Source organism: Notamacropus eugenii, chromosome 1 (assembly GCF_028372415.1).
Source record: "Notamacropus eugenii isolate mMacEug1 chromosome 1, mMacEug1.pri_v2, whole genome shotgun sequence".
NCBI classification, from domain to species: Eukaryota; Metazoa; Chordata; class Mammalia; order Diprotodontia; family Macropodidae; genus Notamacropus; species Notamacropus eugenii.
This window is the reverse complement of record NC_092872.1, coordinates 312,315,164-312,333,266: the sequence shown is the minus strand read 5'-3', so window position 1 is coordinate 312,333,266 and position 18,103 is coordinate 312,315,164. Positions and strand designations below refer to the sequence as shown.

Genomic DNA, 18,103 nt, shown 5'->3' with positions numbered 1-18,103 from the left:
GGCACTGTGGAATAGAGGCTAGAAAACCAGTTCTGGAGTCAATCAGGAAAACCTCTGTTGAAATCTTACATCTTGATACATACTGGCTGCATGACCATAGGAGGCACTTAATTTTTTATCGCCCCAGGCTAGTCTCTAAGACTGCACTGGAAGAACAGATGACTATCTGCAGTAGTAAAAAGGTGTTTGTGCAAGAGAAATTCCCTCTACCAGTGAAATCCTAAGTCAGGAGCAAAAAATGACATTGGAGTCATACACTAATGGATGTATGTGTGTTCTCAAGGAATTCTCAAGAAGTGTTCTCAAAGGGCTCCAAACATGGTTTGTTTTTAAATTATTCAGTGAATCTTTATATTATTTTAGTGACACATGGGATAGACACTGCCATCATTTTAGCCATGGAATAACTGAGGCATTAGGATGCATAAGATCATACAGAATGTTGTAGCTTCTGAGATGGAAACAAGACAGTCTTTTTAGAACAGGATGTTAATCTGACATGTAACACTTGGAGGTCTGTATTTGTTTGAATCATCATGTATTCCATAATTATGACTTTCTGTTAAGGCACAAGCTCAGTTTTCACGAGAATGGTCTCGGGTCAGGTAAAGGTGAGGGCTTCTTGAAACCTCCGAGCTCTCACGAGGCCCCCCAGAAACAGCTGGGAATTGAGGGAGTGAGACACGAGTTATGTTGTTTTCCACCTCTTCTCAGTGGAAACTTGCTGGGGAGAGCATCCCACCCTTGAGATTGGTCCGTGGTCTGAGCACACCTTTTGTTAATTGGCTAAGGGGCTGAGAGCATGCACGGTCCATGACTGAACTATGCAGCTGGGAGAGCTTAAATGGGACCAGGAAAGCCTGAGAGAGGGGTTTTTTTTTTTCTTTTCCTTTCTCGTCAGGAATTTGAAGGGAGCTCTGGTGGGGAGAACTCGCCCTGCATGCTGACATGTAGCTTGTATCCGGAATAAAGCCTACACCTCGGCTTCACTCTGGCAGTCTCTTCTCTCATGTTTATCCGGCTGATCACCGAAGACCTGAGATAGGTAAGAGGACCTGGCAGCCCACGGTATTAGGCCGGACAACTTTCAGTATTCAAACTGTCATACACATAAAATATCATTTATTGGTTTTAAATGCATTGTGATGTCTATATCTGCATCACAGAAACTGCCTGCCAAAGTCCCAAATTCCTTCACAATTAAATATGATTCATCCAACCTCGCCGACATAAATTAAAAAAAGAATCAAGTAAATATTTTCAAAATCACAGGGCTCAAAATATTTTCATTGGCTCCACCCATATGATCAATATCAATATGTCCCACTCCTAAGTATTACTCCTTCACATTACTAGGCTGAGAAAATAAACACTAACCCACTTGCCACTTTCTCATACAGATTATCATTAGAACAAAAAGGAAAAAAAAGATAGGAAAAGAAGATGATTATGAGGTCAGGTATACTCAGTCTTTAAATTCTGGGCAATTATTTATTTTCATGATTGACTGTACCTAGTGCTGACTGCCACGCCCAGCACTACACATAAGTATGTAGCCATGGAGTTAGTATAAGCTGAGGACCCTAAGAGCCTTGAAATCAATCTCACACTATATTACTTCCTAGCCCAGGGTGGGGAACCCAAAGCCTCAAGGCCACAAGCGGCCTTCTATGTCCTTGGGTGTGGCCTTTTGACTCAGTTCAAGTTTTATAGAACAGAAGACTATTCTTTATGTTCCAATGCCAACCCCACATTTCTCAGTGGCAACAGATTAGTTTACGACTCATTAGTTGAGACTCTAGAAATCATTGGAATCTTGAATCCAAGGGAATGGGATTCAAGTAGTTTTTCCCAGTGGCGACAGGCATAGCGAGGATTCATCTAGAGAAGAAAGGTCTGGATAGAGTGGCCTAGTAAGGGTCACAGGCAGTGAAGGGAGGGTTTACAAAGAACACGAGAGTGCCACGTCAGGGAGGACAATCTCAGGGCAGGTAGCTGGGAGGAGAGGGGCTTGATACCTAAATGGCAGGATATCACAAAGACTATTTCTGAGTTCTAGATAGGGCTGGCCTTGCTTCCTTCACAGGGTTGCAGTTTTCTGTATGTGTATAAACTTTATACAATCTTTTCCTTACCTTAGACCCCACATATAGAGCTTGAATCTCATAGTGTCGAGTAGCTGTCAGTTCCCTATAGAAGTGAGTGGTGAGGTAGTTGGCTAAAAAGTGAGAGGCAGTCAGACTGGGATGCTGATCAAGGGAACGTTCCGTGACATCAAGGCGCATAGTGGGGTCAGAGATTCTCTGAAGGAGCTATAAGGAAGATGAGCAGAAGAAGAAGGTGAACCCTGGGGCTAACCACAACTATCTAGGTCAAGTTCTCCCATGGACCTGGAATTTAGTAGAATCCTGAACCTAGCTGTACTTAATAGATATAGAGAAACCTAGCTGGGCAACAGCCTCTCAACATGTCTATGTAACATGTTCTTAATTTCCACACAAAGCAAAGATCTGGGACTACTGATGCACTACACAGCTGTACCACTCCCAATCCCAACCAGCCTTTGGTCTGGACTTGTGTTTTCCCCACCATGTGGTAGTGGTGATGGCAGGGTGGGGATTAAACTCCTGGTGTGGAAATTTCCTTCACTGAGGCAGATCAACAGCTCAGCTGTAACTTCTCATCATCTCAAAGTTGCCAAGGAGTACTGAGAGTGAAGTGATTTGCCCATGCTTGTTCAGACAGAATATATCATAGGAAAGACTTGAACCAAGGTCTCTTTCGACTCAGCCTTTTTTTCCAGTGTGTCTTCATGGAGTTTAAAGTGAAACTTGACATCAGATTTGGCTCACTCTCTTTTCTAACCAAAAGGAGATGAATTTACCTGGAGGGCTTTTTCATGATCTCCACTCTCTAGAAGGTAGAGGAGATGTTTTTGGTTTAAGCTGATTAAATGTTCTCTTGAAATAGGATAGAGGCATCCCCACTCCTCACATAGCTCGTATTCCTGGCATGGAAAGAGAAAACGAAACACATGTACTTTTAATCCAATAAAGCCTTATCACACACCTAACTCCTGCCTGGTTTTTCCAGCATACACTTGGTCTGGGTCTGGGGCAGCACTAAGAAGATTTAGTAAGTGGTAAAGGGGCACTTACTATAGGACTTAAGCTAGAGAGATCAGGGTTAGAGTTGTATGAGGCCAGCATGGTGGTTCCTGGCTTTTGTCCCTGTGGTTGGTGGATTACTTGAGCTCAAGAGTTCTGAGTAACAGTCAGGATAAAAGCAATTGTGTGCCTGCACTAAATGTGGCACCAATATGATGAGCCACAGGGAGCAGGGGGCCACCAGGCTGCTGAAGGATAGGGAATCCAGCTAAGGTTGGGGAAAAAAAGGAGGTTAAAGCTTCTGTACTACACAGCATGGTGGCCACTGCACTTCCATCCTGGGCAAGACAGGGAGACCCAGCATCCAAAAACAAAATCACAAAAGCTGAGACTTGGCCATAGCCACACACCCAGTAATAAGGCTTAGAACTCAAACTTCCTGGTGCCTTTCCCAATACTCCCTTTACTCATGAGAACTGCGGTGCTCAGTCCAGTTTGTCTCCAGCTAATACACTAGCTGGCATCCCAGAAAGATGACAGAAAAGAAGGGGCTCTTTACTTGTTCTAAGTATTCTAAGCTTCTTATTCTTAGTGCTAGAACACCTCCTCATCAGCTAGGTGACACAGTGGATAGGGTTCTGACTGAAGTCTAGAAGACTCATTCATCTAACTGAGTTCAAATCTGGCCTCACACAATTCCTAGCTTTGGGACCTTGGACAAGTCATGTAACCCTGTTTGCCACAGTTCTTCATTTGTAAAAGGAGTTGGAAAAGGTGATGGCAAATCATAATAGTATCATTGCTAAGAAAACCCCAAATGAGATCATGAACAGTCAGACACACAGAAACAAATGGGTAACAAAGAACACCTGACACAGCTTGAGGAAGCCTCAGGCTACTGCCTGGATGAGAAGTCACCCGGTAACAGGCAGAGTGGAATAGTGGGAAAAATGTCAGATTAGGAGTTGTGAGGTAACCTTCGAACCTTACTTGCTGTGTGAGCTCATTTGGCCTCTATGAGTCTTGAGTTTCCTCATCTGCAAAATAGCAATCGCAGCCCCTACTAACAGGGCTACAGTGAGAACTAAAGGAGATCATGCAATTCATAAATCCTGAAATTCACAGGTTATGTGTTCTCATTAGTTCTCATTTAGATCCTTTAGAGACCGGGATAAGATCAAGGCATTGGAAGGAATGCTCTTCAGTCAGACCTACTCTTCTTTTATTTACCATTCCCAAACTTCGGTGCTTCTCACCTCACCTCTCCTCCAAAGGCAAAATGACAAAGCTCAAATAAAGGAGTGAAATGAACGGGTCAGCGAACCCTGAGTCCTAAATATTACTGGTTTTTTTTTGGTAGTTGGAAATGGGTTGAAACAAATGATCAGGGAGGTCTTTTGCTATACCCAAGAGTTCCCCAGACCAAGGAAGCTGGAGACCCACACGATTCAAATATACTAAAGAAGGACAACTTTCTGAGGTGGGGATGAAGGAGGGAACAGTTTGGGAAAACTGCACCTTTGCATCTAGAATCAAGTCCATGACCTCCAGTGGGCTGTCAGCACAACACTTCTTCAATGTCTGCCAGTCAGACCACAGTGGAGTAGACTGTAAATCCAGAATCTAAGGGAAGATAAGAAAAAAACACTAAAAAACACATGGCAGGTTTCTGATTCATAAGCAACTTCCTTGACTTCTGGAAATGAGCTATCCACAGATCCAGAAACACTTGCCAACAAAAAAGGAGGAATCAGATAGCAAACAGATTTAAAAGCTAAAAGCTTTGAGGGATCTGAGGACAGTGGGTTCAGACTCCTATTTTTTCAGCTTCCCTATTCTGGAAGAGGTAAAAGAAAGCACAGGGAGAAGGGAGGAGAAAAAGAGGGTGTAATTCACTGGTTGTGAGAACTCCCAGAGGTCAGGGGTCCATCTGAGATTATTAACTTTTTACAAGCCCCTTTATTTCAGGATTGAATTTAGCTTCTTGCTGGAAAGAAGCTGGAGAGGAGGGAGAAGAGCCTTTGTGAGCTGACATCTTGAGTTCTCCAAGCAGAATTCTGGACTCTATTTTTATTCCAGTTAGAGATTTCCCTAAGAGCCCTTTAATCCCACAGGTGGGATAAAACACCATAATAAACTTTTTTTACATGTTACTTATATGCATTCTTTAAAAACAGGCTTTCAGGTGTTTCTCAATCTTGAGTACAACATAAATCCAAGAGCAATGTTCTTAAAAATGTCACAATCCTTTCAAACTGAACTTTGAAATTTTAACAAGTATATAATCTTCTTTGCACATAATATACATGGAACCTAAATATTCTTTAAGTTTTGTCTGATACGTACTTAAGCATGAAATTGTAGTTGTAAGTGGATCTTATAAAAATAAAACAAGGATAAAGTATGAAGAGCTGAACAGATAGCGAAGGCAAATTTGTCCCAAAGTCCTTACTATCCTCACATAGTCATACAGAGAGAGTCTATACGGTCTATCTATTTTTTGATTGATCATGGTTTTACCTTCTGGTAAACTTGGAGCTCCTTCAGCTTTGTATGCAGCTCTGATAGTAATCCTCCTGGGACAGCTGGTTCCGAAATGCAAAAGGCCAAAAGTTCTAGGCAAGGCTCCAGGGGCCATCTCTCCACAAACCAAAGGGCCATTTGGCTTCTCAGAGTTGCATCCTTTATAGAAAACAGGTACTGCCAGCCATCTTTATCTAGGACAAAGACAGAAATCCCTGTAGTCAGCAGGCAGAGTGCCGAAGAAAGTTAACTCAAGTATCACGAAACAGCGTCAGAGGATTCATAAACTATCTCCTCTAAATTCAGCTCTGTCTTCCTCTCTGACCCCTCCCTCCAACCATCATTCAAGGACACACACTTATCTAATAGCTAATATGGAGATAATACGGACCCCAATCACAAGACTTACATAATGCAAGTTGTTAGCCCTTAAAGGTTTTCCATTCTCTCCCCAGAGGAATGTTTCAGGGATATTTGATCAACAGAACTATTAGGAGCATTCTCTACCATCTCCACCCCTGGGATATTCAACAGAGTATCACATAATTGAGAATAATTCAGCGTATTTGTTCCAATTCTGTTCTTTGCCAATATCATTAATAGCAAACTACAAGCAAACATGTCCCTGTCCAATTTCACAAATGTGACAAATCAGAGGAAAAAAATATCCAGGAGTGGGGACAAAATCTACTAGCTCTAATTTCTCTTATGAAGTATATTTTTCTCCTTCCAAATGCAACCTTTCTGTACTTATGATCCCACTTACCATTCACTGTGGCACAGCTCAGAACTGCATCCTTTATACTGCTTAATTCCTCCATGTCTTGTCCATACAAGTCTATGAGTTGAAGGGCCTGGGCCCAATTTCCAGCTACTAGTGCTTCCTCAAAGGCCTTCGTCAGTACATCCACAGCAATGGGAGAGTGCAAGCCCAGGAGAACAGTAGAGAGACAAGTCTGGCCACACAACCCCCCTGCAAAGCTCTGCTCCTCCTCACGGGTACCCCGGAGAGGCTCCCAGGCAGCCATGAGGAAGGTTTGTAACATAGGGACCTGATCTAGGAGGCTCTCACATTCCCGGGCTACCTGTTCTGGGGCCAAAGGAGCCTCTCTCCGGCCACACAGTTCCTTCCATGATAGACTGGGCTTGGAGACTTGTGGCCCCAGAATAGCTCCTAAGCATGCCAGCGCTGTCAGTAACTTTGAGTGGGACTTGAGGAAAGCTAAGGCAGAAGCAGTGAGAGCAGGGTGGGGTGAGTCACTTGAAAAGGAGGGAGAAGGAGGATCCGACATTGGTTTCTCTTTCAGTTCTGCTGGGGTAGGATTAGGGAGTGGAATGTCAGTCAGGTAATGGGAGGTATGTAACTGTGCTAATGCACCCAGATGGGTCAGAAGGGACCGAGTCTGTTGGCTCTGCCGAGGGGGACAAAGGGTAAGGGGTTCACAGCAGCAGCTGATGATAATCTGTGGCACACTCAGGCTCAGCTCCTCTTGGGCCAGAAGAGATGCCAGCCTGTAGAAAAAGGAGTAAGGGGGAGGGAAACATGAAAACTCACTATTTTGGTACAGGTAAGGGGAGGAAGGAAATCATGAAGATTAAAGTCATAGTGCAAGTGGAAGATGAGAGTTAGTTTGGTAATGAAATCTCAGTTCTAATTCCCTGCATGACTTCAATTTCCATATATTAAGAGCTTTTCTGATAGAGCAGAAATCAAAGGGATCTGTGTAGAACAATAGATCAAAGCACCCACCTGTCTGGGGGAATCTGTCTTTCAAGGAGGAGGTGGGACATGAGTTGGGAAGGGCTCTGATGCAGAATAACAAAAGGGTTCCCCACTTTTACTTTCACTGCATGATCTGTAAAGGATGGAAGGAAAAGGAGAAACATATCAGGGCAACTGTCTACATCAGTGGAAAGACGTATGCTTCTTGGAGGCATCGAGGAATGAAGCTGGAGAATGTGTCAGGAGCATGCTGAAATTCATCTCTTCATTCACACTAGGCCATACTTCTGACTTCAAGTTTACCTTCTCCCTACCAGTCCTGGTATAGGCATGATCTACGGTTAACACAAAAGGAAATGGAATCTGTAGAGAACAGATTTGATACTTCTCAAACTGAACCATTTGTAAATGAGAGACAGACCACCTTTCTTTTTAAGAGCACAAGTCCTACTTCCTGGATACCTAGCCAAACACTCATTATTCTGGGTCAAAGTCACACACCTGTACCGCAAGTCTTTGAGGTCATATTTAGGGCACCTGCTTAGGGTTCTCTCTAGGCTCAGAACCCTTCCAAACTATCAGGATCCCTACTATAATAAACTCCTATCCTCAAGAGCAGACATCTCCCTAAATCTGCTACTTACCAGGCTCAGAACTCAGGCTTCGAAGGAGCACAGAAGCCATGGTATTTGAGTAAGTGAAGAAGGCACCCACATAGTCAACTGGCCCACTGTCTACTGCGATCTGGTTGCTTAGGTTCTTTATGAGAAGATGCGTCTGGATCTTCACAGGGTGGGCTCCTATTTCAGGCAGCTTCTGAGATGCCTGTGCCACCAGTGAAGACAGTGGGTTGCCCTTAGGTTCTGAGGAGAATAATAAGAGAAGCAATAAAGGACTACTGTACATTCTGATGAATTTTCAATACAACTCATGAATTAGGATTCTCTGGCTTTACATCTGGCTTCTATCTGTAGTCTAAACTATTTGCTCATAACGCAGGGATAAATACAAATTTCTCCATATTTCAATTACCTAATCATTTCTCAAAGTGAGTGACTGAAGATTTATTACTGATTTAAATTGAGGAAAAGTTTGTGTCTGAAGGAATCACGTTAGGCAATGCTACACCTTTGTTCCAAGATCACTGTATGTAGAACACCTTAATTAGCGGCACAGAAATACTCAGGTGAAGGGTTTCAAGATTTATTGAACACTTCTGGGTACAAGACTGTGTAAATGGAGGTGATTTTCAACTACTTTGAAGAGCTTTATCATTCACCTTACAGACAGGAAAACTTATACACAAATATATGATATAGATCACCTGGGCAAGTCTCTGTAGAGTTGTCATTTAGCAGAAGGACCAAATTAAATGAGATAATATTTGTAACACGTGCCTGGCACACAATAGACACTATACAGAAACTTATTCCCCTCCCCTTTTTCCTAGACTTCTCCTTTTCCCCACAAGGCAAAAATAAGAACAAGGGACAGAACGTAAAAACTGGTAAAGGGGAGGTGAAATTTCCCTCAAACCTGAGCTGTCCAAAAGTGGAATGGGTTCTCCGTCACTAGAGGTCTTCATGCAAAGAACGCCTACTTGTTGGGGACAGTGCAAAACGAATAATGCCTGGGCAGGTAAGTACCAGTCAGGTTAGAAGGTCGCCAAGATCTCTCCCAAAGCTGGGCCTCTGTCTTAGGTCTCTGTCCTAAATGCCCAGTCTACCACGCCTCTCTAATTCCCAGCTTTATTTTTTCCCCTACTTGAGCCCTTGTTCTTTCTTTTCCATTTGCAATCTTTAGGAGATAGAGAAAGGTGTGGCCAACCTGGAAGCTGCAGTGCTTGCACCAGTGTCTGGAGAATCTGTTCTCGCTGCTGGCTGAGGGTGGCTTGATTTGACACACAGTCTTCCGTCAGGCTTGGGAGGCACATCTGAAGGAGCTCTCTAACACTGAACCGAGGGTGACTGCCTGTTTTTTCTTCTGCATTTTCTATGGGAAGCAAATGAGAGGGAGGTGCAAGAAAGAGCCTAATGACAAACTCCTAATGCATTAGTCCAGGAGAAAAGCATGAAAAGCAACTGACCAGATTTAGTTTGTCCTGCTGGCACAAAAGGGTAGTTGAAAAGTTTGCCAATTTGCTGAAGAACAACTGGAAAGCCTCTAATGCCATGAGAGTTCAGGAGAACACAGTCAAGCTTTCGACCTGGGAGCAGATGAAGGAACGGGAACATGGTGAGGTTAGGTGCATCTACAAATTAAAATTTTCAGTGCTATATGCCTGTTACATTTACTTTTTGATTTTCTCTCCTCCAGGGGAGATGAGGCTATACATTATTTTCTCTTTCTTTGCTGCGGGACCTCAATTGCTGTTAGTTGGAAAAACTTTCCACATGTGGCTCATAATGACAGCAATCCTGGCTTTGTGCCTATGGCCTGGCAATGACAGGCAGCAGTGGAAATGGAAACCTTCTGAATTCCTCTGAATTGTGGCCACTAGTTACTGTGGTACTCTGCCACCTGAGGGGTTTGTTGGGCTTGAATATTAATCCTTATGTTGTCTCATTTCTTTTGTATTCCCACCATCGAACCTGGCACACTGCTAGGAATGTAACAGATACTCAACAAATGACTAACTGATACAAGGCTATTGTTGCTGCAGCCTAAACAGAGCTCACACAATTCTGCTTCCCTTTTACAAAATAAAATACCAGTAGCCTAGTAGGCTGGCTGGTGAGGAAGAGTATCTATTTAATGTGGTAGTAATAAGTGCTAAAAATGAACAATTCTCAACAAAACAAAATGAAATGAAAATCAAATGGTACTTTAACCAAAAGGTCAGAAAGAATTTGGCAGATGAGACGGGACAGTTTTGCTTCTAGGCAGCAGCTCTCACTTCACAACTCATTTCTATTCCCCTCACTCTGCCATCTCTAAGGGTGAACAACTTATTTTTCACTAGTCAGGGTTCTATTAACATGTAGAACATATTGATGAGATAGGTTTAGTTGGATTAAGGCTTAGCTTAGTTGTCTTCTATCCTCAAGTTCCCTAATGCTTCATTAGTTCACCTTAGAGCATCATTCCCTCTCAATTTCCTTTCCTTCCAACCTTCAAGTTCAAAGTCTTTTCATTAAGAGAAATTTAATAAAATTTAAGGCAATGTCTGACTACTATCTTTTCTCTTGGAAAAAAAACCAAAACATTTCTTTCACGAAATTGTTCCTAAATTAGAGAGCATTTTACAAAGGTGATTAAGAACCATACTTGCTTAGATCACATAAATAAATGTGTTTTGTTTAGATATTAGGTTTTTAACAAGGCCATTCCTAATTACACAATTAGTTTGAACCATAGAGATAAAGAAGTAATAAGAAGAGGACTGAGGGGCAATTTTTTCTTCCTCCTGCTTTCAGAGAATCCCAGTTTTCTCCCTATAGAACAGAGGAGAAGAAATTTATTTCACTAGAAGTCAAAGGGACAAAGTACAAAGCATCCTCACCTCGGCTCTCGTGGCTGCTGTGCAAACGTCGTTCAGCTGTTTCCAGAAGCTGTTTGCAAGTTTTCCACAGTTGGCATTGGGTGCAGGCTAGGTCAAATGCAGCCATAGCTGGGGGGCTGAGGTCCTCCAGAATGTCCCTCAAGGGAGCAGTGGGCTCCACTTGCATGTTGCTTATCCAGAAGTCCTCTTGGAGGATGGGGATGGGGTCTCCAGAGATGCTAAGCAGTTTGTCAGTCACATCAGAAATAGAGTAAAATACCATACCTGGAAAAGGTAAAATAAAAAATATAAGAGATTGAAATGAGCATCATCAACCAATCAAATGGCATTTGGTAAGCACCTAATAAGGGTGAGATACCATGTTAGGGATACAAAGACAAAAAATGAACAGTTCTTGTCTTTAAGTAGCTTACACTCTACTGTATAACATGTACTGAATCAACATGTACAAATACAGATATTAAGTACAAAGTAGCTTTCTTTTCTGAGGGAAAAGACACTAAGAGTTGGGGAGGGGGAGATGAGGAAAGGCCTCAGGTAGGAGGCTGTACTTGGGCTGAACCTGGAAAGGAACTTGGGATTCTAAAAAGCAGAGGTGAGAAAGGACATACTCTTACCATAACAAAACCCAACTGTGCAAAGACAGGGAGACAACTTGAAATATTGTGTGTGAGGAACAGCAAGGAGGACAGTGTGGCTGGAACATAAGAGTGTATAAAGGAGAGAACTGTGGAATAAGGCAGGTAAGGTATGTTAGAGTCAGGTTGTGAAGTCAAGGGTGAGAGGTACCTACTTTCTCAAAAAGCAAGTGACATGGTCACACTTAGGTCAGGCTTAGGGCTAAGGTTCTAGGTGCTGTGTGGGGTGGGGGTAAGGGAGGTGAGGGAGGATGGGACAGACTTGAAGCAGGCTGACCAATTAGGAGGTTACTGCAGCAGTTCAGGTCTGATACACCAAATGCTGTGTAGTCAGCAACTCTGCTGACTGTAGCCCAACCACCTGGGAAATATTTAACAAAATAAATTAAGGTAAAATAGGACATAGATGTTAATGTATGGCCCTCATGTATGGTTTAGTTGCCTCATTCCTGTTTCAGCTTGACACAAATGGTATAGGAGAGAGTCAATAAGGGCCTGAACTAGGGAGGTGGCCATATATATGAGTGGGAGAGATGTGAAAATTCTCATTACAACTGTTGTCATTATTAACAAAGTTATGATCAAAATGACAGGAAATTCTTTACAGGTTAGTAGATAAACACATCCCACCCATCAGTGTCAAGAGAAAGTAAGGCAGCATATAGTTAAGGGAGACCAAGAGAAACCCTTAAAAGAGGTCAAGAACAGCTATATTTCCATATGGGATCTAAAAAAAGAAACCAATAAATCAACCAACAAACATATTAGGAGTTTACTATGTGCCAGAAATTGCACTAAGATCTGGGTGATACAAAGAAAAGCACAAATTGCTAAAACAATCTCTGCCCTCAAAGAGTTCATATACTAACAGGAGAGGCAGTATATAAATAAATAGGCACACACATGATACACAGAGCATGAAATGGCCACATTTGTAGGCAACAGGGAAAGGAAGAGATTAAAGATTAGAGTGAGAGTAGGAAGGATGTTGTAGGCATCCTCTGCTGGAGGAGGCCAGAAGGATATGTGTGCAGGGGTTGACCGATAAAAGAAGAAGAGCAACCCGTCCTTGTCAAGTCAAATGAGGATGCTCTTGTAATTGAGTTCTTAACTTCATGGTACCTCTACTAGACTGAATATTGGTAGGTGTGAGTAGATGTAGAAAGAAAAAGAGGGGTGTGAAGACATAGGGGAATAAGGGACCAACTTTCAAGAAGCAATTAAAAGAGGGTCTTTTTTTACACTGGAGCCCAGGTTGGAGTAGATAGCTGACTCCCAGTGGGTGGCAACAGTACTTGGTAATACACTCTTCTCTAAGAGTTGAACAAAATGATGATCTTTATAAAGCCTGAATAACTACAATGGGAAGGAAGCAAAATGCTCAGGCACATACAGAAGCATTGGGACTTATGCAAACAAAATGGAGAAGCAGCATGAAAAAATTTCTTTCAAGTCTAGACACAGTAAATAAGCTTAAAGGAGTGTCTAAAATGGCAGGCATCTGAAATGTATTGTAGTGGAGATGGAACGGATCTGAATTCCATAGTTTTCCTCTTCCCCAAGAAAGATATTACTCTTGGGCAGAAATTCTTAACCTAGGGGTCCATGAATTTGTTTAATATTTTGATAACTATATTTCAACATAATTGGCTTCTTCTATAATGTCATGTATCTTATTTATGCATTTAAAAACATTCTTCTCTTTCACAACATAACTAATGGGGAAATATGTTTACATGATTACACATATATAACCTTTATCAGACTGCTTGCCATCTTGGGGAGGTGAATGGAAGGAAGAGAGAAAAACATTTGGAAATCAAAATTTTATAAACAGTGAATGATCTTTATATGTAATTGGAAAAAATAAAATACCATAAAAAAAAATTCTTCTGAGAAGAAGTCCATAAGCTTTATTCAGCTGCCAAAGTGGTTCACATTCTTGAGGTTTTTTTCCCTCACTTCCAGTACCATGCAACATTTCCTACTTCACCTCCCCTATTTTGAAAAAGTATATCCTGACCTGCTGCAGCAGCACTGCCAATGGCCTGCAGGGTTGAGCGGCCACTGCAGGTTCGTCGAATGGTGGTACTGCCCCCATCTGAGATCGTGTTTTCAATTTTGTGCTCTACTTGGGCCAACTCTTGGATTACTTCTTGATAGCGCTCCATAAACATGAGCTCGCCACAGCTAGGAGAAGACTTCAGGTCAAACAAGAACACCACCTGTCATATGGGGATGGGAGGATGGATTATTTCTATGGCTGCACTCAGGAAATTCATAAATTTCTATGAAACTTAGATCTTGCAATTATCATGATAAGCATCTGACAGATCATGTCTTTAACGTCTGGGTGGACCTGGATCTAAGAGCAGATCAGAGAGTGTTGATGCAGCTCAGCTTCATGGAGGACTCAGAAGAAATAGGCTTGAGTCCTGGCTCTGATCCTTACCATCTGTTTGACATTAACTTTGTGACCATGGGCAAATCATAAGCTTGAATGAGTTTCAGTTTCTTTATCTGCAAAATGGGGATAAAAATATTTCCACTAACTCACATGGATACCTTTTCATTAAGGAAAATGCCATGTAAGCTACAAAGTACTATACAAAAGGGAGCTGTTATGATTGGCTGAAGGAATATTTCATATCCCTTGAATAAAGTAAGTTCACTCTGTCCTTTTGGTGACCTCTCAAGGAATATAACATATGTGAGTTGGCCATGTATTAATGTCCCGGGAACTAGCCACTCCTGGAACACATAGATAATACTTGGAAGATCTGGCTAATCCTCCCAGTATATGATTAATTAACATATCTTGTGGCCCCTGTATGGTATCTCCTTGATGGATAAACACCTGTATTCCCATGGCCATGTGCCTGACTAGCTTGGGACAGTATACAGAGCCGTTGGCAAAAAGCCTTCTTTGTCTAGGTCTATAAACTCTCCTTGCTTAGTGTAAGTCCTCGGAATCTCACCCATGGAGAGGACGCTCTGCCTGGGACTACTTGCTCCCAATCCAGACCCTGAAAGCTGTATCCCGGGATTCTCCAACTGACAAAATTCAGGTGTTGGTGCTTCCCTGAATTGGTGATGTTTTTCTATTTCCTCTTATATCTATATTAATATTGCTATAATTATATTAGTATTAGGCTATATTAATTATTTTTGCTATAGCTCTAAACTGTTCATGCGTTTGCCTTTTCTGTAAATCAATAAAATATCCATCTTTTTCTTCTCAAGTGTGTCTTATTGTAGGTGCGAATCTGAACCATAAATTTCCTTAATCACACATTGGCATGCAAAGGGAAGGAAAGGTAGCCAAAACATATTCAAGGGGAAAGGGACATGGGACTTCCAGTGGTTGGTGGGGATGCTATCTGGATTAGGATCATTGTTATCATTACTAGAGATGAGATAGAAAAGCAAGAAGATGAAGGAGTGCAAGGATGGCTCCTACCATCTGGGATTTTTTCCCAGTGGTATTACTATTAGATGAATAGTTGGCTATGGTTTATTTAGAGCCCCTGAAGAACTAAACTGCTGTCTAGGAAGGAAGTAAAATGCTCACCCACATGCTAAAGATAAGACAACATTGTGTGTGATTACAGAAGCTACAACTCAGCCTGTTTAAATAAGGCATTGACTTTTAGAGAAAAGAAAAGACTGATTCTCACTATATCATTTTAGTTGGCATGGCACACTGAACAGTGGACCAACCTCAGAGTCAGGAACAGTGGAAAGGACTTCAACTTCTAAGTAGTTTTCATAACAAAAAGGTTAAAAAGAACCACAATAGATAGATGGCAGCCCAGAACAGCAACTTAGAGTATAAGTTCATTTACAGTAGAAACACCCCAAAAACCAACAAAGTAGGGGAAAACATGAGTCTGCCAAAAGCTTGTGTAAGAGCCAACTAAATCCCACTATCCTGTGAGGATCTGGTGATAAAAACTGAAGGACAAAAACAAACAAAATCAAATTAGAATAGATCTCCCAACATTCCTATCATGATCTATTCACAGTGATGATAACACTTATGTATCTGTATACTAGGTGGTGACCTAATGTGCTAGGTGTGGGACTTAGGAAAATAAAGCCAGCAACAGTGGCTGGACCTGTCTTGGTACCTAAAAATAGTACTAGGCAGATAGTACACTCTTGATAATTGCTTCCTGATGGATCATTTTGATTTTTGCCTAGTACCAGAACAGAAGAAGGGAACAGACAAGACAAGCTTTGAACAAATGATTTTCTACAGAACACATCTTAAAAGTAAGGCAGTTGACAGAAGATATAAAGATGTTTGTTGATTTAAAAAATGTATTTGACTAGATGGAACAAAATTTATCCTAAAAAGCTCTCCTCAAACAAGTTCTCTCCCATACATGTTAACCTTATACAAAACTCCATGAACATGATGGCAGAGGTAACTTTGTTCTACGATTCTCTGAATACTGACACAAAGAGGGGTAAAAATGAAGAAGATATGATACCCTCTGGTTTTCACCAGTGTCATGGTATAACATCTTATGCAGAGTTCAAGCTGGATTCGAAATTCATGCTAAGGTTCTCCAAAGTGCTACCTAAACGATCCTCCTCCTTCTCCTCTGACTCCATACTCAGCAAGTGATCTTTTTACCTCAATCTGTTATTTCAAACAGGCTCTCCTGCTAGGTAATAGATGTCCTCTTTGGCTGACACAATAACCTTGTACATTTCTTCATAGTTCCATAGTGTTTTCAATAGGGCCAGGATAAGGGATCTGTGTCAACCTTTGGATCATAGACCCTGGTGCTGAGGACTGTGAACCAAATGGTTTTTACACTTTTAAATAAAATTTTATTATATTTCAATTTATTTTTTACTTTAAATTTATCATATATATATATGTATATACATTTTTATATAAATTATTTTTACATTTTAAAATAGTTTTACTATGACAAATGTAAAAAATTTAATGTAAAAACTATTCTTAACTCTGGGCCTTATGATAAACTGGTGCTGCCCCTAGGCAGTAGTTTGCTGACTCCTGATGTAATCTCATTTTAGGCCCAGAAAAATAAAAAGAGTAGACCAATGTGGTAGAGGTAATAAGTAATAGTAGACCAATGTGGTAGTGGTAATAAGTAATAGAAGTTAGATTTAAATCTGTTTCCTCTGACTCCAAACCTGTGAACTTTTGTGAACACATATCCTTTGTGCCCTGAAAACCTCAGCCTTTGCATATAATTTGATATCACAAAAAACTTGTATAGTATTAGAAATATGCCCCTCATTGCATTCTCTGTGTACTGCGGCTTAGGAGTTTGCCTACCTTACAAAGTTCTGGTCAAGCTCTGGGCTTCCCATATGTGTGATCATGTGATCCTCATGATGTTTTGTGAGTTAGGTAGGGTAAGAGCCATGTCACCTCTGTAGAGAAGAGGTATGACTTTTCAAATTTTCAGGTTCTCAGAGAGAACTTTGGAGAACTGGTGCAGTCAACTCTGTAACCCATTCCTGCTTCCTGAGCAACTCTGGCTCTCTACCAGTTTTGGGTCCTCATGGTTGTTAATTTCTTCTAGTTGCTCTTGGAGAAGCTTGAGAAAAGTCTCCATTGCTATTTCGTCAGCTAAAAACCCATTGCTACCACTAGTAAAGTGTCTGAGGTCCAGAAAGCCTTGTCCTTGATTCTTGCCTCTGAAATCAGACAGCTTGGAGAAGTGTGAGGTATGACTTTTCAAATTTTCAAATGACTTTTTCAAAAAGTCTAAAATGACTTTTCAAAGATCACAAGACTCCTTAAGAGCAAACTGAGGTCTTCTCATTCTCAGTCTAGTGCTCCATCACATGCCTACAAGATACCCTGGTCACTTGAAAATTACAGACATCTTTGCTTCAAAAATAAATAAAACAAAATTGATACTTTGGTAGATTGGGTTTTTATAAGCTGAATCCATTTTTGGGGGTCTGATCACTCCTTGGAATAGTTTAATAAGGCCGCAAAGCCTGGAATTTAAACTATGGCATGCCACCATTGAAAGAAGCAGTCACCTGTTGAGTACTGGCCTGAAACAGCCGTTTAGGCCTTCTTGTTTGCCCAGAGACACAGCCTAGATCAAAGTTGTTACCATTTGTGGGGTAGAGATAGTGAGTTCCTCCTTCTCACCTGATGAGCTTCCACAAAGTTCCCTCGGAGAATACAAGAAGCAAGAAGTGACTCAGGCTGAGACAGCATCATAGGGATAAGTAGGCTTTGCGTTTGGGGTTGTAGCTGGATCTGTAGCTCACTGTGGCCAGACATAGTACTCAGACTTCCCTCTATGAGGAGCACAGGATAAGGAGAAAATCAGGGTAGCACATGGTTTGCATTACAAACTCTTTAAATCACTTTCATCAGAATACCCCATGGAAAAACCTGGAGATAGGACCTGACTTCTCTTCAGGAGGAAGGACTATCTCCACATCTATATTAATTTAGCAAGTGACAGGAACTGAGAAACCTCTTTTTATCTTGACTAAAGGTAAGCAGGACTGACAAGGAAGCCTCTGAAAGGCTTTCTATAGTGTCAGTCTCAACCTTCCCTCTAACATCTGCCCGGAACACAGTACGCATTATCTCTTC

General features: G+C 41.5%; 1 protein-coding gene across 3 annotated transcripts in view; it reads right to left on the bottom strand.

Moving 5' to 3' along the window:
* Positions 1-18,103, bottom strand: part of ZFYVE26 (zinc finger FYVE-type containing 26) — a 72,746-nt gene that overhangs the window by 27,306 nt on the left and 27,337 nt on the right. For all 3 annotated transcript variants that reach the window (XM_072629513.1, XM_072629515.1, XM_072629514.1), the window contains exons 14-25: positions 17,648-17,799; positions 13,517-13,718; positions 10,856-11,119; positions 9,440-9,559; positions 9,181-9,345; positions 7,998-8,216; positions 7,381-7,486; positions 6,397-7,142; positions 5,628-5,824; positions 4,626-4,730; positions 2,885-3,007; positions 2,136-2,312 (exon numbers count right to left, since the gene is read on the bottom strand). In XM_072629513.1, coding sequence (XP_072485614.1) covers positions 2,136-2,312; positions 2,885-3,007; positions 4,626-4,730; positions 5,628-5,824; positions 6,397-7,142; positions 7,381-7,486; positions 7,998-8,216; positions 9,181-9,345; positions 9,440-9,559; positions 10,856-11,119; positions 13,517-13,718; positions 17,648-17,799 — 2,576 coding nt within the window. The remainder of the gene's footprint in view (positions 1-2,135; positions 2,313-2,884; positions 3,008-4,625; positions 4,731-5,627; positions 5,825-6,396; positions 7,143-7,380; positions 7,487-7,997; positions 8,217-9,180; positions 9,346-9,439; positions 9,560-10,855; positions 11,120-13,516; positions 13,719-17,647; positions 17,800-18,103) is intronic.